We start from the raw sequence: 19,018 nt of genomic DNA, 5'->3' as shown, positions 1-19,018 counted from the left end.
TACGTCAGTCATGCCGCTGGACAAAAATATTTACGCCACGGCCTTCAAAACGCCCAGCAGCCAACGCAAAAGACCAAATACAGAAAACGGTGACGTCATTAACACCCTCCAGCTCGCGGTGCAGCGATGTTCCGCAACGCGAGACAAAACACGGGAGGACCCCCAAGATATATACATATACAGTATACACACACACACACACGCACACTTTGGGACGCACGACGTAAATAGAAACGTACGGCAAACCCCTCTCCGGCTGCTCATTGGTCCAGAAATATGGAATCAGATGACGTGTTGTTCCGGGTTCTCGTCCCACCCCCAGAAAAAGGTAACTCTCGGTCATTGCTGGATAGAGGCACGACTGACCCGGTTTTATTTCCCCTTGCGCTGAAGGTAAGAATGCCTCGAGCCGGCTAGATACATAAACAGGGTATCGCTCTCTCGCTGCTCACCGTAATCTCATTACTGCCGTTTATCCGTTTGGAGCATCGCGTCGGGGTTAATTTGTGTCTGCACTGTTAAATTGGCTTTAGCTAATACACCCTGCGCCGCTAACGCTAATCAACGTGCCCACGGCTGCCCGGTGACACGAGCTGTGCCGGCGTGGTGCGGCTTTTGTCATCATCCCGTCCTCCTCACCCCAGTGTCGGATAACCGCGAGTCCACGCGTTTATGAGGAGGCCGACGTAAAGAAAGAGTCCCGCTCATTGTGAGAGTTTATTCTAAACGTCACGTTGGCTTTTGTATTCCGGTGAGACGTGTGTCTGTATGTTAACGTTAGAAACCCCACTGAATGTGGGCATATGCCCCGCTGTGTGGCCGTAGTCTTGATGGGTCATATTAGATATATGGAGCTTCATGGTGCCAGGGAAATAACTCATGCATAGCTCTGTAACTTGAGTCAAGTGTAACGCGCGTTATCAAAGTATGACGGGACATTAATCATCTTGGAATGACGCGTACTGCTGTTTTGCAATTGAAAGAAATACCTTGATTTATAAAAAAAAAAAAAAAAAAAGCCTGTGACGTAGATGAAAGCATTGATTCACTAAAGTGTGAATCATATGGTGTACAGTCAGGCTTAAGGATAGGAAGGGGTGTGGACATCAGTGTGTTTCTGACTTTTTGTATTTCTTAAATCTGATGATGTAGATGCATAGTCATGTTAATACCCACACTCCTTCTGTATAATGTTGTTTATTTCAATATTTATGAAGTGACATTAAAGTAGATCTTACCGGAAAGCCGCGATTTACAATGTACATCCTTCCACTGTGTTCCGGTTCAACAGGTTCTCTCACTGTATGAGGTTATTCATTCAGATGTTTGATGCTAGTTCCAAATGCAATATTAACTTTCTCCTCCTTGAGGCTATTATTGGCGAGCTGAGCGTGACCTAGAGTGGCCTTTCACGGGGTGAGCAAAAGTGTTGTCATTGGTTGTCCGCTGCTCAGTGCCCTTTGGCCTAACCCACAGGCGGTTGTGGGGCTGATGAGCGTGAACCCTAAGTGAGAGAACTGGCACGGTTAAAACACACCCTTTCAATGTGGTCTTGCGTACAATAGAGCACTGAAATGTGACCGGACATGCAGAGAACCGTTTGGTACCGAGCAAGAGGAGTCACCAGAGTGTAGTTTCTAGCCAGCAGACGGATACAGAGAGTGGATAATCTTTCGTAAGTAGCTGACTAGTTTGATGCACCATCAGTTTGTGTTTGTGCCACCAGTACTTGGTTAACCAGCCAACTTCCTCTTCGAGACCGCCGTTTGCACATGACTGACATTTTGAAAATGCCTTTTTTGCTTTTATATTTTGACTTCTCTAATGGTATTTTCTGTTTTATTCCAACTTTAGGTGTCACATTTGTTGGGAGTGGACCAAATATTCCCATATCGCAGTTGTGGGATTCTTACAATTGTTTACTCTGGGGGTCGTGAGAGGGGGGGCCTTCATTCTTCTGAGGCTTCAAAACTTCTCCGTGACCGGCACACACCAACATTTAAAACTAGTCTGACAACCAGGGCTACCCACTTCTTCCAGAGAAGAGCATGGGTCTACAGTCAGACTCTGCCCTTGAGGCTATTCTCCTGTTTCCAATCCACCTTGTGGTGTGGCTGTACTCCGTCCTGTCCTTCCTTCCCTGGTACTACATCACCGGGGCCGGGGAAAGAAAAGCCCTGTCCAAGCGGATAAAGGCCCGTTCCATTTCGGGCTGTGCGGAGGGACCTTACCGCTGCGTGGACCACTTTGAGTCCTTAGCCAGGGAAGACCTCCCGGGCAAAGACACGCTGGATAAGCTGTTCGAGCACGCTGTGCAACGCTTCGGGCAAGCGCACTGCCTCGGCACCAGAGACGTACTGAGTGAGGAAAATGAGATTCAGTCAAGCGGTAAAGTATTTAAAAAGGTAAGGATTCCCATGACTATAATTGTTGTGAGTGATGTCAGTTGCAGCGTCAGACGAAGACGTCTGACGCTGCAACTGACTCTTCTCTCCCGCCGCCCTGCCAGCTGATCCTGGGGGAGTATAGATGGCTCTCCTACAATGAAGTGGACTCTATAGTCAGTCAGTTTGGCAGTGGGCTGGCAGCTATGGGACAGCAGCCCAAAAGCACTATCGCAATCTTTTGCGAAACCAGAGCGGAGTGGATGATCACAGCCCAGGCATGCTTCAGGCGCAACTTCCCGTGTAAGTACATGACATTTGGTTTTGCGCTGACAGTCAACGGATGTATGCGTAAGCCTCGGCAAAGCTTTGAAATAGCTGGTTATGGATTAACCATGTTTATCTGTTCAACACCATTAATTTTAGAAAAATACTGAACTATGATTTCATAGATACATTTTTTTTAATTTACTTTTCTTTGAAAGTGTCTGCTTAGAAAAAATTCGGGACTGTGGACAAATGTAGTTTATGGCCCGTGATGTATATTATAGTGCAAGATATTGTCTCAAGTGTGGATAATACAGCAACTGCAACTTTTATATATTCAAATGTTTATTATGGGTACACTAAGTGTGTTGTATTCATAACAGTGGTGACATTCTATGCCACTCTGGGAGAGGACGCCATTGCATTTGGACTGAACGAGACTGGAGTGACTCATCTCGTTACCAGCGTGGAGCTGCTCGAGACTAAACTGAAAGTGAGTTTAATCCCTTCAGCGCACAGAACCACAGCCTCATAAAACACCACTGTCTGTCTCCAATAGTCATCTGTTAGTTGTTACAGCCCATTAGATAGATGGATAGATACTGTATTCATCCCCAGGGGGAAATTAGTTAATTATACAGATTATGTCATCAAAGGTGAGGAAGAAATCGTTAATATTTACAAAATGAAACGTAGTGATGAGGCTTCCCATTTGTAATGGCAACTTTGTCCTCTCTTTCTGTCCAGAAAGTGCTTCCACTGATCCCAAAACTGAAGCACGTGATCTACGTGGACCAGAAGAAAATGAACACAGAAGGCTACCCAGCGGGGCTCTCCACCCACAGCATGCAGGCCGTGCAGGAGCTGGGCGCGCTGCCGGAGAATAGTGCGTATACGTCTGACACACACACACACACACACAAGACAATAATACAGCTTGGTTTGAAACTCATTTTAAACCAGTTTAATCAAAGCTTTATGCCTTGTATGCAGTCTTGAAGTTGTTTAAACGTTGATTGTCTTGCAGTGGGGAGGGCGGTTGTGAAGCCCCAGCCCTCTGATCTGGCCATGGTGATGTACACCAGTGGCTCCACAGGCAGACCGAAGGGAGTCATGATCGTCCACAGTAACCTAATTGCGGGAATGACGGGCCAGTGCGAACGCATCCCTGGACTTGGGTAAGTTTCAAAATTAGTCAGTGTGCATACTATAATGTAACTCTAGTATAATGCACAACAGGTTTTTCTCTCACCAATCAACAGCCAGGACGAAACTCACCCCATACCGTCAGAGTGTTTACCGAAAACTTATCTATTCTAACAAAAACATCCTTGGCATTGAAACTAACAAGATAACTACAGAACGTTCCATTTCATTTGTGCTGGGACAGACTCCAAGGAACAGAAAGTCTACACTGAAAGATACTCAAGTGTGATAATTAACTACCCCCCCCCCCCCCCCCCAATATCTTTTTTGTCAGGCCTGACGATACCTACATAGCTTATCTGCCCCTGGCTCATGTTCTGGAAATGACGGCTGAAATCTCCAGCGTCACATATGGCTGTCGGATCGGCTACTCGTCCCCCCAGACCCTGTCGGACCAGGTAATACCCTGCCAGCATCGACACCGGGTCATGTTGTACTTGTCATGTGTTTCTTAATAACACACCTGGGTGTGGTCAATAACATATTGTTAACACAATGCTTAGTCATTTGCTGCTGGCTAATGTAATTAGTGCCTTCTGTTTAATTTCTTCTCCCATTTAGTCCACCAAGATAAAGAGAGGAAGTAAAGGAGACAGCTCTGTGCTCAAACCCACCCTGATGGCAGCTGTGCCAGTAAGACTAGTCACTACTCTGTTTTCCTATGTTTTTCTACTCTGTATACATTTGATTTATACTGGGAGAAAAACATGCGTGTAAAACGCTTTTATTTTGTTCCTCCTTAAAAGGAAATCATGGACCGCATTAACAAGAATGTGATGAGCAAAGTGCAGGAAATGAATGTCATTCAGAAGACGCTGTTTACGCTGGGCTACAAATATAAACTGGAGCAGATCAAGAGGGGCTATGACGCACCGCTCTGCAATGCGTAAGTAAACCACCGTCTCCGTTTTGTTTTGTTTTTATAATTTAGTATAAAAACATTGCCATTGCGGCAGTGGCCTTCAAAATCCCACCTGCATAAATGTGTCTTTGTAGCCTGTTGTTCCGGAAAGTGAAGAAACTCCTTGGGGGACGGGTGAGGATGATGCTGTCTGGAGGAGCCCCCCTGTCCTCGGCCACGCAGCGGTTCATGAATGTGTGTTTCTGCTGTCCAGTGGGTCAGGGCTACGGCCTCACGGAAACCTGCGGAGCAGGCACCATCACGGAGGGTAAGCTGAGATTGAAAGTGCGGAGTAGGCAAAGGGTAGGGGGGATGACGAATGGGCCCGTCGCTAAACTGTTGTGTCCTATTCTACAGTTGTGGACATCAGCACGGGTCGCGTTGGCGCTCCCCTTATTTGCTGCGAGGTCAGACTCCGGGACTGGGCCGAAGGTAGGCTTGAAAGACCTGTTTGTACAAGCCGCACTCGCCGGCGCAGAATGACAAGCATTTTGTAATTACAGGGCAATTATATTTTTCGTAATTTGCCAACCTCAGGTGGCTACACGAGCAGAGATGAGCCAAACCCAAGAGGGGAGATCCTGATTGGCGGCCCCAACGTAACCATGGGTTACTACAGACAGGAGAGCAAAGACCAGGACTTTTTCGCAGACGAAAAGGGACAGAGATGGTTCTGCACCGGAGACATTGGAGAGATTTACCCCGACGGCTGTCTTCAAATAGTGGGTGTGTATAATTGTCCCCAAACTTGTTGATCAGTCCTGTGGCTGTCATGTGACAGCGACTGTGAAAGGCACGTCACACACGCACGGAAATACAGTGATTGTGGTTGCAACTTCTGACTAGGAAGCGGTCTGTGCTTGATAAAAGGGCACCGTTGTGAACCAATACTTTTTTCTTTTTTGCCCCTCTCTATTCCAATTCAGATCGCAAAAAAGACTTGGTCAAGCTGCAGGCCGGGGAGTACGTGTCTCTCGGCAAAGTCGAGTGCGCTCTGAAAAACTGCTCTATCATAGACAACATCTGTGCTTATGCAAACAGGTGAGTACGTTACAGGAAGTGCGATTTGCATTTCGCCCTCATCCCTATGAAGGAATACATGCGATGTCGTGTGCAAAGCGTTTCAAGTTACTGAAAACATCAAATTAGTAAAGTAAATATGTATGTAGGTAGATCCCAACCGGGAACCGGTCGCGTTACTCCAAAGCAACTTTCTTCGATTCTTTTCAGACGCCTCACCTCTTGCGTGCTAAATGTCGGGTCAGCTGACACTGCTATTTTGCATTCTGCTCCAAACCGCCACGTTACCGGGTGGATAGTGTTGGTGCCGTGTCAATCAGCTCTCATTTCTAGGAGCTGATGGCCTGTAAAACAGCTTTTCTGTAGCTTTAAGTCTGTGTGCTTTTTGTACACAACCCCCTGTTCAGGGCTACAATGTATTTTTATTATTATTGTTTATATCATCCAGTCCTTATATATATATATATATATATATATATATATATATATATATATATATTTTTTTTTTTTTATTATACTTTCTGCCATTAATTTGGTCAACTTCAGTATAACTTCTTAACCACCCCATTTTAAACATGATATTTTAGTATTGCATAATCACCCCAGTCCCGCTGCCTTCGCGTGCTACAGTATTTAAAAAAAAAAAAAAAGATTTATGATATCAAATCAAGATATCCGAGCAATAGCAGTTGTGTTTCTCAACTTCCGTCAGTGCTCACACGTAAATCCAGCTTCTTTCAGCATTTCCTTTCGAACTATTTCAACTTTCAGTTTTGTATTTTGAATGCTACTTCAACTGATTTGCAGATTTTTCCACAGCGAGCACAGAATTATTATTATTATTATTATTATTATTATTATTGTCATCATCCATAGCCTTTTATCAACCTTGTTTCGATTCCACATGCTTTCAGTGACCAGAACTACGTGATCAGCTTTGTGGTTCCCAACCAGAAGAGGATGACCGATCTGGCCAAACGGAGAGGCATTCTGGGGGAATGGGAAGAGATCTGCACCCACCCGGACATGGAAAGAGAGGTCCTGAAGGAGATCAAGGAGGTTGCTGCTAACAGTAAGAAATGACCATGAGTGTCTAATTCTCATTTTCTTTTATGCATACTTCTTAATTCTGTCCTTATCTCTGCCGATGCATGTTCTTTTCGCTATATTTTTTTATTAAACAAGCTTTGAATGTGAGTGAGCTTCACAGTTCTCTTCCTCTCCACTTCTCCCCCAATTAGTTAAACTCCAACGATTCGAGATTCCAGTGAAGGTGCATCTGAGTCCGGAGCCGTGGACCCCCGAGACGGGCCTCGTCACGGATGCGTTCAAGCTGAAGAGGAAGGAGCTGAAGAACCACTATCTCCACCACATAGAGAGAATGTACGGGGGCAAATAACGCCGCTCTCCTTCGCCTGAGCGTCTCCATTGTAACCATAACCACTGTAAATAATCCTCCCAGTGGCACCCACATGGATTTGTGTGCCGTTTTGCGTACCAAAGGCGTCTAAATGAAAATGCCTTGGAACAAAGAAGCTGTAGATGGTTGTAGCTGTTGATCCATGTGTCCTGCTTTCTATTTATTTGTGTGGACGTTTCGATTGCACTCAAGTGACCACTCTTATTCCAGGAAAAAGAGCCGAGACTATTACCGCACATAACTGCCATCCACTTAAATCAGCTGGACCTCAGTTTGTAGCTGATTTAAAAGGAAAAGTACCACTGTTCCTCCCCATGTGTTGCTGATGCTTTGTTGTTAATTCAATTGAAAATATGAACTGTAATCATCAGGGAGGCTTGTATTGCTTTTTGTTGGTGTCAATTTGGAGTACTAATGTTACTGTGCCTTTTAGTCTGCAGTACCTGTGTAGTCGAGCAGAAGTAAGTGGCATCTAGTTAAAAACAAACGGGTCACGTTGTGACAAATGCTTTGCTGCCATGTTGTTTTACTTGAAGAAAAACCTCCACACTCTGAGGTACACCGATCATTTGGAATTAAACACTCGTGATCACGTCTGCTTATCCACCACACTTTCTTGTGATATTTCATTTATACTTTTTTGCTATTGTGTCAATTTATTCGGGAGGTGAGACCAAAATGTGACCATACATGACTCAGGAAGACAAGCTAATGTTTTATTATATAAAAGTTGTACAATAGCGGGTTTACTTGTATAGAAAGGTTTTGTCAATTATTGTGGACGGTGTACTTATTTAGGAGCAAGCATGTTTGGCTACTAACCAATTGCTAAAATGTTTACTTGCATTAGCTAGTCGGCACGTGTCGTAATACTGTGCGTGTGTTACTTCAGTTCCTGGGTTAATGTACAATTTGGTAAAAGGGTTATCTGAAGTGGAGTCTGTTTTCTATGTATTTTTCAAAGTGTTGTCGTGTTGATAGATTTGCATCATTTCAACTTATAAAAAACACGTCAACAGTTGATTTACAGTTTGGTGAACCTGTGTATTTATCTCCATTATGATCACATGCCTTGTTCAACATTTACAGAATAAACAACTTTTTGTATTTTGTGGTGTATTACATTTTTATTTTATTACAAAAACGTAAATAAACTGGATCTATATCATACCAGTTGAGTGTTCATACAATTATTTATTTTTTTTTAAGTGGAGAGAGCCTCAGTTATTCCAGTCCTGAAATCGGAAACAGTCACTCGCAATCTTCCAAACAGGCTGGTCATTGTTGGGTGTCGCCTGAGCTGTCAAGAGAAAGTTCTGGTTGAAGAAACGCTGTTTGTTCCCTTCAAACTTCACTGTCCCGCCAGTCACCACCAGCAGTGTAGTCTGACCCTGGGTTGCTTGTTCTGTGAATGAATGAAGAAAAGGGGTTTATTGATGCAGGATTAGTGCAACATCACAAGATGAACACCGCTCTATTCAAAAGATCTCGACTTTGTCTTTAACAAGCATGGCGTTTTGTGTGCTCCGCGTCACTCGCTCGTAGTCTCTACTCTTAAAAACATTCAAGAGTGTTTTTCCAGTTCAGAAATTGACCCACTGACCGTGAACTGGCTGACAGTCCAGTGTTTGAAGTTGGAATTCGCTCGAGGGCAACGACTCAAAAAACTCGTTGAGAGCGTCCTGTCCCGACACTGCATTTCCGTTCCACACCAAGGTCGCCTTGTCCAGGTAGAGTCGGGTCAGGTTCTGGGACACAGATGATCGTTAACAACAACAACACCACCACCACCACCACCACCACCACCACCACCACCAACAACCAGATGCAGTAAACAGTGGGCTCGAGTCTGGAGGCCAATGCAGAATAATCTGATAACATCTGTTGAAAAGTAAAGAAGACACTGCTCTCTGGTGACCAAATTATGTACCTGAAAACACTGTTAGTTATCGCAAACATGGATTGGGACTTCAGTGTCATTAAAGCAATACCAATATATATGTTAACTTAAACTCTGACGGCAACATTGGCTTCGCCGATGTCTCCGTGAAGCTCTAGTGCGGTCATACAAATTATTCTGAATAACTGAGGCAACGTTGCGAATGTTATGATGTATGTTTCCAGAAAACAAAACCATCACTCACCCTCCTTTTCTTATCCATGCAGTCGTAATAGATGTTGACAAATTCTTCTGAATACCTGCATGACTGGTCGACATGGGTCCTGAAATCCTAGAATGGAAAGCACTTATTAAATAGTGATCATTTAAAGTGAACTAACGCTCACGTTAAACTTTCGAAACCAACGTTATCGTTAGCTCGCTAGCAAAACAACGCGTTAGCTGGTGGATTTCAGCATAATCGTATCGCATTTAAACTCACCAGCGTGTTCGCCATGAGAACAGAAAAATGGGGCGGAACAATACAGAATATATTGACTATTATTAGTTAGGAGAGCAGGACATATGTTAAATCATTAGGCTTTTCCTCCCTTGTTCATTTAGCACGTTTAGCTAGCAAGGCAGCCATTTTGCATCGTCTATTACTTCCTCCGGGCATCAATTTACCTTCCAGAATAAAAAGCTTGCGCGTTCGTTCAAATCCTATGAAGGCTTCCGGTAGCTTTGTTCCAAGTCTCTAAATGATTGTCCACGTCTTCTATTTCTTAGGTGAATCAAACAGAATAATGACCGAACGAATAATGAAATGGCATGGGTTATTCAGTCTCACTGTCACGTGATGCCACTGATAGTGTTTTATTTTGAAGGGTTACTATAACCCATGCGGAAGTAGAGATCATGATTTCCTGAGTCATTCCCCTTGTTCAAACGATAAAACGAAACAACACCCGGGTATCCCCACTTGGCTAACGTTAGCTACCGTAACACTTGTTTGACATTTAAAATATTTATTAACAATGGAGGGCTCTGTATCAAACGTGGAGGTCTGTCATTTTGCCTACACGGGACAGTTTGAGAAACTAAAAGAGTGCATTCTGTCGGATAAATCGCTTGCCTGCAAAATAGACCAGGTGAGAATGCATGTTTGTGACCTCATGACAGATGCTCAGTGAAGTGTTGCAAGTTTTCACCGACGACGTTCTGTCATTTCAGGACGGACGGACCGCGCTGCACTGGGCTTGTTCTGCTGGACACGCCAACATTGTGGAGTTTCTGCTTGACCTGGGAGTTGATGTGAATCTGCAGGACGATGTAGGCTTAAATGTTCAATGTTCGTACGCACTATTGTTATAGGTGGTGGAGGGGTACAGGCGACCCTGCTATATGATGTAGTCGTAATATGTACGTAATATAACAATCCATACAAACAATATCCATCCTTATAGATAATATCCATAAAAAGAGAGTTTATATATTTAATTATTTTTAAGTGTACACGTGTAATATGTATTGACATTACATTGGATGCAATTAGGGCTATTTCAGTGTTAGAATTAATATGTATGCAATGATAAAAATGCAGCAATCTATAATGTGAACAGGTGCATTATGGGGTAATCCTACAAATAATCCAATTCCCTTTCTTTTGTAAATTGACGAGGATAGTGATATGTTTCTTCCCAGGCGTTGTGGACCCCTCTTCACATTGCAGCGTCTGCTGGCAGAGAAGACATTGTGCGATCTCTGATATCCAAAGGAGCTCAGCTGAATTCAGTTAATCAAAACGGATGCACCCCTCTGCACTATGCCGCCTCTAAAGACAGATATGAGGTAAGATTCCCGGGCTGCGGTAATGTTTTTTTGATTAGTTTGATCTACATGGTGCTAAACAACTGGATTACATTCCTGTTATCGTACATTTGTGTTGTGTCTTTCTCTACATATACATGTGCTCTGTACATGTAATGGAAATAACCTCTTGATTGCAGCCCTAAATGTAATACATTTGTTTGTAGGGTTGCTGTTGCTTTTTCCCGTGGATCACTTTTATGATCATGATGATATCAAACATTAGGCATAAGAAAGCCACACAAAGTGAACAACCCTGTCTTTAATTAAGACACTTGTCCCTAGCCATGCATTAGCTCGTTGTGTATAAAACAGTGTTTAGGCTAAATGAAGAACGTCAAGAGCAGTTTCTGTTTTCATTTTTATTCCAGAGGATATTATTATCTGTGACGTATATTCTTATCATCTTAGACTGGCATTACTATTACCTTTTTCCAAATGCCAACCATTTCAGCCTTGTATTTATATTGATGTTTGACCAGGTATTTCATTTACCACACACACACACACACACACACACACACACACACACACAGAGGAACAACATTTAGCAAACCTTTGGGATTTTCCCTTTACTATTAGCTGATAAACAGGATTTTAACTGTACCAATGAATACATGTATTTCTTGTATATCAACTGTAACATATATATTACAGTTTTTATATAGTACACTATATACATTTAGTATGGAATTGGAAAACAGAAAATTACTTTACATCCCTCATCACTGGAGAGGGCGACAACATGCAGAAAGTTACGTCAACACTAGACATCTAAATTGTAATTGTACTGATCGGATGACGTGAGTATCTTTACTTAGACTTTCACTCGTGTGCCAAAACCAACAGAACAGGATCTGAAACTGTGCATTTCCCGAAAATGGGAAGTCAGTGATATAAAAAAAAATAGATTAGTTGTCAATGGCATGCGAGTAACACGGCTTTCCCCTCGTTATAGATCGCCCTGCTGCTGTTGGAAAAAGGAGCAGACCCCAACGTCACCGACAAGTATGAGTCCACGCCCCTTCACAGAGCGTCTACAAAGGGCAACTTCCGCCTCATCCAGCTGCTTCTCAAACAGAGTGCTTCGACCAACATCCAGGACTCGCAGGGCAACACGCCTCTGTATGTGTGAATGAGTATTCGTCTAATACACCATTGTGGCCACAGACTCAGATGTATAGTTACAGTGTGATACAGAAAGTCACAACACACAAACCCCTTAAAGGGTCAGTTTAGCTAAATTTAAAACAACTTTCCTCACATATTTTTAGTGGTATCCAGTCATTTAGTAATTTTGGTTTAATTTGCCTGAAATTTGAGTTTTTTGCCTCTGCCTTTAAAACAATTTGGTGAATTGGTGCTTACAACATTGAAAATAAAAAAAGGCATTTTCTTTTATCAGCCACCTGGCGTGTGATGAGGACCGCGTGGAGGCAGCTAAGGTGCTTGTGGAACACGGGGCCAGCATCTACATTGAGAACAAGGAGGAGAAGACCCCCCTCCAGCTCGCCAAGGGCGGTCTGAGCAACATCCTCCGTCGGATTGTGGAAGGATGATTCTTTTATCGAACCTAATAGTCACGCTCCAGCTCGAGTCCCCGCCACCGCAAGTTACATAATGAGAGTTCTCATCCCAGTCAGTCCTCCCGAGCGGCCTGGTAGGACACATACGGATGTGTAACAGGTGGAAGATGAGATGGCGTCAAGTAGAAAAGTTGGACTGCACTGGGTCGTCGTCAGCTCCTCAGATGGGGGCAGTGACATTGCCCAGACCGTAGGTGTCTCATCAAAAGCTCTCTCTAGGGCACTAAGTGCGGTCTATCCACTGCAGCCTAATTTCTTATGATCGCTTTCTTTTTACGTTTGAATTATTGCAAAAATTGCCAAATAAAAAAACGGTGTTCAGCCTGTTTAAGTATGTCTAAGGTGTATTTATCTGTTCTACATGCAGGCAATGGATCCAGCAAATGTGTTTCTAGCCGACTCCTGAGTGAAATGAGCTGTCTCTTAAGCAGCTAAATGCTCCAGCTACAATTATATAGTTGATTGTAAGAGTTTGATATTTTTTTAAAGAATGAAATGATCTCTGCTGGAATTATTTGATTGTATACTATCCATATAAATGTGTCGTAGCTTAGATTAAAAGCATAGTAGAGTAAAAAAGTGCAATAGTACTCTTGGAAGTTCAATGTAGTGGAGTATTAGAAGTAAAGAAAATACTGTCTCAAGAAAAGTACTGGATAGAAAGCTTGTTAAAATGTGTGTTCTGTCACACGAGCATCACGATACCTATCCTGCAACACGCTGTGTTCATGATAAATACAAATGAGCATCGGTCTTGTGAACCATTAACGCAGGGGTCGCGTTGGGAAGACCCCCCCCCCCCTAACAAACTTGAGTGATTTCCCTCGAATTAAAAAAACGTTCCATACGTCACATTGGTGGTCAAATGGGATGCGCGCGACGAGGTGCGCACTTCCCGTTGCGTTCGCTTCCGGGAAGTCAGGTCACGTCAAATAAACAGTTCCCTTTAGTCACTGCATTAGTCACTGCATTCTTTTGCAGGCGGTGATCGCGCCCGAAGTTAAAGACCGGAGAGTCGGCTGTCAGGTAATTGTTGAGGTTTTCTGCTGCGATAATTTATCGAGTAACTTTTTGACCTTACGTAGAACAGCCAAGCTAACGTAGCTAGCTAACGTCTGTAGCTAGCTACATTGGGCTAGATTACGTGTTAATCCCGTGTTACTAGTGCTGCTCAAAGTCCTTACCGACTATCTCTACACTCTACCGATTAGCGTGCTTTTCAGGTCATTATATTACTTTTCAAGTCATTATACCACTGAGCTCATGCATCGTCTGCGTGTGTGTGTGTCTGTGTGTGTGTGTCAGCGTCAGCTGTATTCGGTGTTTACCTCCCACAGACTATGGGACTGTTGCTATTGTTCAACGCAAAACTACGAGGCCTTTCTGTAATTTGCGGGGGCCCAGTCGTTACGGCCTCCTCGTTAATACACGATTATATAATAGCTAGCCGGCTATTATGTTGCCTTCATACCTTAAAACACTCGTTTGATAAGGTTACCAAGACGTTGCTGTTGGTCTGGTGACTTATCTTTCTTGAAAGGACATCGACACGTAACAAAGTTCAGAAGTTGCTCAACCCAAATGAGTTAATGTACAATCTTTAGAAATGACATTAGATAGTTGCTCCATTAGCACTGACAGTGCGCTCACATGGTAGGTTACAGTGCTGTCTGCAGTGGGATTTAAGTGTAGAGTAAACGGAGAGTGTGCCGTTTATTTGTCCGATAATCTTCAAATACAGCTGCTTGGCAAACAAATGCATATTTTACTACACGTTTACTTTACTAAAAATAAAACTGTAGGCTGTGTGACAGCAATTAAAGTCCCTCCGCCTGAAGAAATGTGCACAAGTGGAGGTGTGGTATGTTTCCCGTGATGTGTTATGTGTTTGTCCTATGGCATAGTGTTAGGTTACACACCCTATTGCAGTGCACTGAGCCAGTCGACAATCCCAAGCCTGTGGTGCCCATCCCTCACATGGAACATCCAATGCCTCCATGTGATTCTCTTAAAGGCACAGTGACCCTTCAGACAGCCTAAATGGGCTGATGGGCTCTCTGGTGCCAGGCAGAAATATATTCCACCACAGAATAGTCAGACTTTTAAATTGACTGCTTTTTAACCTTCTTGTGGGAAAAATGTAATGCATGTTATATTATTCGTATTATTGTTGTTGGCTACTTTTATTTACGAGCAAGAGGTGCTTTACATCTAAATGAATATCCTCCTAATACATACAGCATATTTTTATTTATTTCTGTTTTGCCTACAGTCATTCTGTCATCAAGTACCACTCAGCAGTTTCCTGGCCGGCTCCATCATGTGTGATCTCAGACAAGACAGCAACTTGGAGGCAGACCACATGGCGGATTTTTCCCAGATGAACTGTCGCCTGGACTCATACCGCGGCTCCAGTTTGGCCCAGCAGGTACCAGCAGAAAACTTGGCCCGGGCCGGCTTCTACTTCACTGGCCCTGCCGATCGTGTCCGCTGTTTCAGTTGCCAGAAGACTGTGGAAAACTGGTGCAAGGGAGACACACCTGTGGAGAGGCATAAAGAGGTAGTTGGGAGTCGTAATGAAAATCACACAGGATTAACTTTTTTCGTTTTGTTTTCATCCTGTTCTATGTTGCTTTCCCCATTATAACAGGTTTCCCCATCATGCAGCTTTCTCATCTGCACCCACCGCACCAATTTCAACCTAAGTGGTGAAAACAGAATGACCAACGGTTCCACATACAACGAAGAAGCAGAAGATATGGAATATCGCTTGAGAACAGGAGAGGTGGTCGATGAGTCCACCTACCCAATAGCCCCTCACATGAGGAGTGAGGAGGCCAGGCTTCAGACCCTCTCTTCTTGGCCCTCTACTGCTCCTGTGAGACCCAGAGATCTGGCACAGGCCGGCCTCTACTACCTAGGCGTGGACGACCGGGTGCAGTGCTTCTGCTGTGGTGGCATGCTGGCTGGTTGGGAAGCAGGGGACACCGCCTGGGCGGAGCATACCAAACATTTCCCCTACTGCTTCTTCATCCTCGGTCACGATGTGGGCAATGTCCCATTCCAGGGGGGTATAGAGGAGGAGGAGGAGAGCAGCAGCAGACAACACGCTAACGTGTGTGTCCCTATGGGGAGGTTGGAGGAGAGGCTTGGCAGCTTTGCAGGTGTCTTGCACCCCATTGACCACGAGAGGCTTGCCACAGCTGGCTTCTACAGCGCAGGTACAGCACGGACGCCTTGAGTAAACTTTGAGTGATTACATGTTTTCTCTGGTATTTCATCACAGCCATGAGTGCAAGCAAGATGGAGTTGTGTGTGTGTGTTTCCTTGCAGGGACAGGAGAAGACAAGGTCTTGTGTTTCCGCTGTGGTGGAGGCCTGAAAGGCTGGCAGCCAGAAGAAGACCCTTGGGAAGAACATGCCAAACACTACCCTGGGTGAGAACAACCACGATGGTCCACTGTCTTAACATAGTTATACACATTAAACTCTTTTTTTTTTTTTTTTTTGCATTTGATTTTGTTACAATAAAATCATGTTTTTTTGTTGTTGTTTTTTAATCAGATGCAGCTTCCTGCTAGCAGAAAAAGGACAAGAATTTGTCAACACTATCCAGCTACAAGACCCACGACGGAATAGAGCTGTAAGCATCCAGTGCATATAAGAGTAACTGGGTTGCTGTTGGTTGGCAATTTGTAACAAGAAACTGCTTAGTCCGGATAAGGACTCCGATAAACCGGGTGAACACCTGACACGTATACACACTACCGGTCAAAAGTTTTAGAACACCTCAATTTCTCTAAAGGAAAGACCTACACTTTTAAGGGTTATAATGGTCTGTCTTTGTTAATTGCCTTTTTCTTGCCATTATAAGAGCAATATACTACTTCCTGCAGTATAATACTGTCCAAATAATGCTTAAGAGGGTGTAGTAAGACAGTCTGTTCCAACACTGCTTTTATACAGACAGAGGGTTTGCAAGTAATCAACAAAAGTTAAGACACCTGTAGGAATTGTTAGCATCAACTTTCAAGGCTTAATTTACTTCCAGAACTTACTTGCAGAACAGCTGCATGTTGTTAACCCATTACTTGTTCCCTGAAAAAGGCCTTTTTGAGATATATATATATATATATATATATATATATATATATATATATATATATATATATATATATATATATATATATATATATATATATATATATATATATATATATATATATATATATATATATTAGTTAGAAAGACGTGTGTTAGGATGAAAAGGAAATGTTACTACTCAAAATAGTGCTCACTTGTAAAGCAACACATGTACTTTTCAAAACATTTTTGGTGCCTCAATTCATCTTAGGCGTCAATCTGAATTAGACATACCAGTACTGTAGATATCATCCAGAAGTATATATTTTTTTTAATTAATTTTTTGAGTATGTTTTACTCTCCCTCTGTTTTGCTGTGGCTCAGCAAGGACATATTGTCCGTTGGAGCACAGAGGAACGGATTTTGTAAAAATAAATGTATGTATTTCAAGGACAAGGACGGATTTTGTGTCCCATATCTCTCACATTAAAACACTTTAAGAGGGAATTTCTTTGCAGCAAGTATGGATAACCAAGAAGTCCACGTACATTTAGATGTTGTTTAAGACGCACTTGAAAAATGTTAACCTGTCCGTTAACTGCAGTGAAGGCTCACGCTTCTGTGGCACATGTGGGGATTTTGTTTTGGGTTGGACAAAGTGAAAAAGAATGCACGCTTACGATATTTACATGATAATACTTCATGTACTGTATGCTGTTCTCTGGACAAGCTTTGGCTGTTACCTGAATCAATGTCACATAGGCTTTTCTTTTACTTGCATTATTCAGAAATGAACTAGGACAATGTTTGTTTTCAGGCTTCAAGTCATCCGAATGGATTTTCTGGACATGGAAATGGTAAACATTAACACTTTTAATTCATTTTATTTGACTCTATATAATAATTTAAAACATCTACTGTATGTCAAGAAAATGTACCGTATACATTTGGTATACTGGTAATTAATAAAAAATAACGTGACACTGAAACAAGTAGTTGTGTACGATGACGGCTCCTCTTTGTGTTCAGAGGTGCTGCAGTCTGCCATGGCTCAGATGGCCATTGGGACGGGTCTGGAGCCCAGTGTGGTGGAAAAGACCATCTTGGAGAAAATCAACAAGACAGGCTCCGGCTACGCCAGCCTGGAAGCACTCATGGAGGATTGTCTTAACAACTCACCGGAGCAAGGTACTGTAGCCGCTGCATCAGAAGCGGCAGCAATTTTAATTATGAGTAAACCCATTTTGATCTCTCCGCTCACACTCTTTTTTTTTTCTTTTTTTTTTTCCCCAGATGAGGACCCGCTGGAGAAACTGCGGGAGCTGCAAAGGGAGAAACAGTGCAAAATATGTATGGACAGAGATATTGTTATCGTCTTCATCCCATGCGGACATCTGGTCACCTGTAAGAAGTGTTCAGAGTCGCTCGTCAAGTGTCCAATCTGCTGTGGAGCCATAACGCAGAAGATCCAGACCTATATCGCTTAAAGGGAATCTCAGACTCTGGCCAAACTCCAACGCTGCTTTGTCACTTTCTTTATAATGTTGTATTTTAATAATAAATGTAGATAGCCTCTGATATATTTAAGGATCATGTTGTTTGCATGAGAATGAAAGCGAGTAATTGCCCATAAGCAACAATATTTTCACAATCACTAAAATGGTAAATAGCTGTTAATATAAGATGGGATGATACTGTACATAGCTGATGTTTTTATTGGCCTTTAATGGGTACGAAAACTTGTAAATTTAAGATTAATTACCATTTTGCAACACTTTATTGCCAGAGGTGCCTTTTCTCTAGGTTCATGTACTTGTGTCTCATTTTGTTTTATTTTGATCATTTGTTGACAGTGGCAATTGAACTTGACGTGGGAAGTTTGTTTCATTCACTTGCGTCTCTCCCTCATCTATTTAGTATGGCGTACTTATAGACTCAGTGTTCTCATTGTGTGCTGCTCTGTCGTATCGGATCATTAATCCATCAAATTCTTTGTAACTGACCAAATCAACTGTAGTGTAGGGCATATACAATCATACCCTGCAATGAATCAGTGTTGTGTGAAATTGTTTTACCATTCCATCAATCTGTTGTCATCAAGAGTGAATAAATTGTATTTTTTGGACTTGGGGAAAAATGCTTTTCTTGGACTACTACACTGCAATGTCGAGGTACAACTGGTTGGTGTAAAGAGGAGGCCATATCAACCTGGTTCCACGCTTAGTGAGGGTTGGCTTTACTTTTCCTTCGGAGTTAATTCAGTTTTACCGACTATTAAACATTTTATCTGCTAGAAACACTCCTTTTTCTCTGCTGTCCTACTTTGAGAACGGCAATATCTAGATGAGTTCTCTGCATATTTCACTCTCATATGGTCTTAAGGGGGCCAAATAAAACCAGAATA

At 42.9% G+C, this 19,018-nt stretch overlaps 4 protein-coding genes across 7 annotated transcripts; 3 read left to right on the top strand and 1 right to left on the bottom strand.

Annotated features, from left to right (window-relative positions):
- The first annotated feature begins 196 nt into the window (after nucleotides 1-196).
- On the top strand, nucleotides 197-8,305 carry acsl4a (acyl-CoA synthetase long chain family member 4a). Of its 3 annotated transcripts, none has more exons than XM_034542743.1 (15): nucleotides 197-328; nucleotides 1,855-2,405; nucleotides 2,510-2,687; nucleotides 3,035-3,144; nucleotides 3,399-3,537; nucleotides 3,679-3,829; nucleotides 4,132-4,255; nucleotides 4,419-4,490; nucleotides 4,604-4,743; nucleotides 4,854-5,026; nucleotides 5,116-5,190; nucleotides 5,296-5,484; nucleotides 5,685-5,799; nucleotides 6,693-6,850; nucleotides 7,020-8,305. In XM_034542743.1, the coding sequence occupies exons 2-15, from the start codon at nucleotides 2,049-2,051 to the stop codon at nucleotides 7,175-7,177; spliced, it is 2,139 nt and encodes a 712-aa protein (XP_034398634.1). In that variant the 5' UTR covers nucleotides 197-328; nucleotides 1,855-2,048; the 3' UTR covers nucleotides 7,178-8,305. The 3 variants fall into 3 exon arrangements, with proteins under 3 accessions (XP_034398634.1, XP_034398632.1, XP_034398633.1); XM_034542741.1 differs by having other exon boundaries at nucleotides 197-393; XM_034542742.1 differs by lacking the exon at nucleotides 197-328 and adding an exon at nucleotides 400-1,675.
- On the bottom strand, nucleotides 8,222-9,756 carry nxt2 (nuclear transport factor 2-like export factor 2). The gene is made up of 4 exons (XM_034542748.1): nucleotides 9,580-9,756; nucleotides 9,343-9,429; nucleotides 8,802-8,946; nucleotides 8,222-8,603 (listed from the first exon to the last, which is right to left on the bottom strand). The coding sequence occupies exons 1-4, from the start codon at nucleotides 9,592-9,594 to the stop codon at nucleotides 8,419-8,421; spliced, it is 432 nt and encodes a 143-aa protein (XP_034398639.1). The 5' UTR covers nucleotides 9,595-9,756; the 3' UTR covers nucleotides 8,222-8,418.
- A 242-nt stretch (nucleotides 9,757-9,998) lies between these two features.
- Nucleotides 9,999-12,868, top strand: psmd10 (proteasome 26S subunit, non-ATPase 10). The gene is made up of 5 exons (XM_034542746.1): nucleotides 9,999-10,228; nucleotides 10,311-10,409; nucleotides 10,782-10,928; nucleotides 11,905-12,071; nucleotides 12,352-12,868. The coding sequence occupies exons 1-5, from the start codon at nucleotides 10,115-10,117 to the stop codon at nucleotides 12,503-12,505; spliced, it is 681 nt and encodes a 226-aa protein (XP_034398637.1). The 5' UTR covers nucleotides 9,999-10,114; the 3' UTR covers nucleotides 12,506-12,868.
- Nucleotides 12,869-13,400: 532 nt separating this feature from the next.
- xiap (X-linked inhibitor of apoptosis) lies at nucleotides 13,401-18,739 on the top strand. Of its 2 annotated transcripts, none has more exons than XM_034542745.1 (8): nucleotides 13,401-13,558; nucleotides 14,805-15,092; nucleotides 15,183-15,753; nucleotides 15,866-15,968; nucleotides 16,096-16,174; nucleotides 17,432-17,471; nucleotides 17,644-17,802; nucleotides 17,908-18,739. In XM_034542745.1, exons 2-8 carry the CDS (start codon nucleotides 14,853-14,855, stop codon nucleotides 18,099-18,101), a joined length of 1,386 nt encoding a protein of 461 aa, XP_034398636.1. In that variant the 5' UTR covers nucleotides 13,401-13,558; nucleotides 14,805-14,852; the 3' UTR covers nucleotides 18,102-18,739. The 2 variants fall into 2 exon arrangements, with proteins under 2 accessions (XP_034398636.1, XP_034398635.1); XM_034542744.1 differs by having other exon boundaries at nucleotides 13,413-13,558; nucleotides 16,102-16,174.
- Nucleotides 18,740-19,018: the final 279 nt, after the last annotated feature.

This window comes from Cyclopterus lumpus, chromosome 10 (genome assembly GCF_009769545.1).
Source record: "Cyclopterus lumpus isolate fCycLum1 chromosome 10, fCycLum1.pri, whole genome shotgun sequence".
Classification (NCBI taxonomy): domain Eukaryota; kingdom Metazoa; phylum Chordata; class Actinopteri; order Perciformes; family Cyclopteridae; genus Cyclopterus; species Cyclopterus lumpus.
Note: the sequence above shows the minus strand (reverse complement) of the source record. Positions and strands in the feature narration are given on the sequence as shown.

What these genes read in the sequence shown, in the direction of transcription:
- acsl4a (XM_034542743.1), top strand. Translation starts at nt 2,049, where the DNA reads ATGGGTCTACAGTCAGACTCTGCCCTTGAGGCTATTCTCCTGTTTCCA. An exon ending in GAACGCATCCCTGGACTTGG is followed by an intron (nt 3,830 to 4,131) that starts GTAAGTTTCAAA and finishes CTTTTTTGTCAG; the next exon opens with GCCTGACGATACCTACATAG. An exon ending in CGGCTGTCTTCAAATAGTGG is followed by an intron (nt 5,485 to 5,684) that starts GTGTGTATAATT and finishes ATTCCAATTCAG; the next exon opens with ATCGCAAAAAAGACTTGGTC.
- nxt2 (XM_034542748.1), bottom strand. An exon ending in GCATGGATAAGAAAAGGAGG is followed by an intron (nt 8,947 to 9,342) that starts GTGAGTGATGGT and finishes TCTGTGTCCCAG; the next exon opens with AACCTGACCCGACTCTACCT. An exon ending in GGACTGTCAGCCAGTTCACG is followed by an intron (nt 8,604 to 8,801) that starts GTCAGTGGGTCA and finishes ATTCATTCACAG; the next exon opens with AACAAGCAACCCAGGGTCAG.
- psmd10 (XM_034542746.1), top strand. Translation starts at nt 10,115, where the DNA reads ATGGAGGGCTCTGTATCAAACGTGGAGGTCTGTCATTTTGCCTACACG. An exon ending in TTGCCTGCAAAATAGACCAG is followed by an intron (nt 10,229 to 10,310) that starts GTGAGAATGCAT and finishes CTGTCATTTCAG; the next exon opens with GACGGACGGACCGCGCTGCA. An exon ending in TCGCAGGGCAACACGCCTCT is followed by an intron (nt 12,072 to 12,351) that starts GTATGTGTGAAT and finishes TTCTTTTATCAG; the next exon opens with CCACCTGGCGTGTGATGAGG.
- xiap (XM_034542745.1), top strand. Translation starts at nt 14,853, where the DNA reads ATGTGTGATCTCAGACAAGACAGCAACTTGGAGGCAGACCACATGGCG. An exon ending in AGCTGGCTTCTACAGCGCAG is followed by an intron (nt 15,754 to 15,865) that starts GTACAGCACGGA and finishes GTTTCCTTGCAG; the next exon opens with GGACAGGAGAAGACAAGGTC. An exon ending in TAACAACTCACCGGAGCAAG is followed by an intron (nt 17,803 to 17,907) that starts GTACTGTAGCCG and finishes TTTTTTCCCCAG; the next exon opens with ATGAGGACCCGCTGGAGAAA.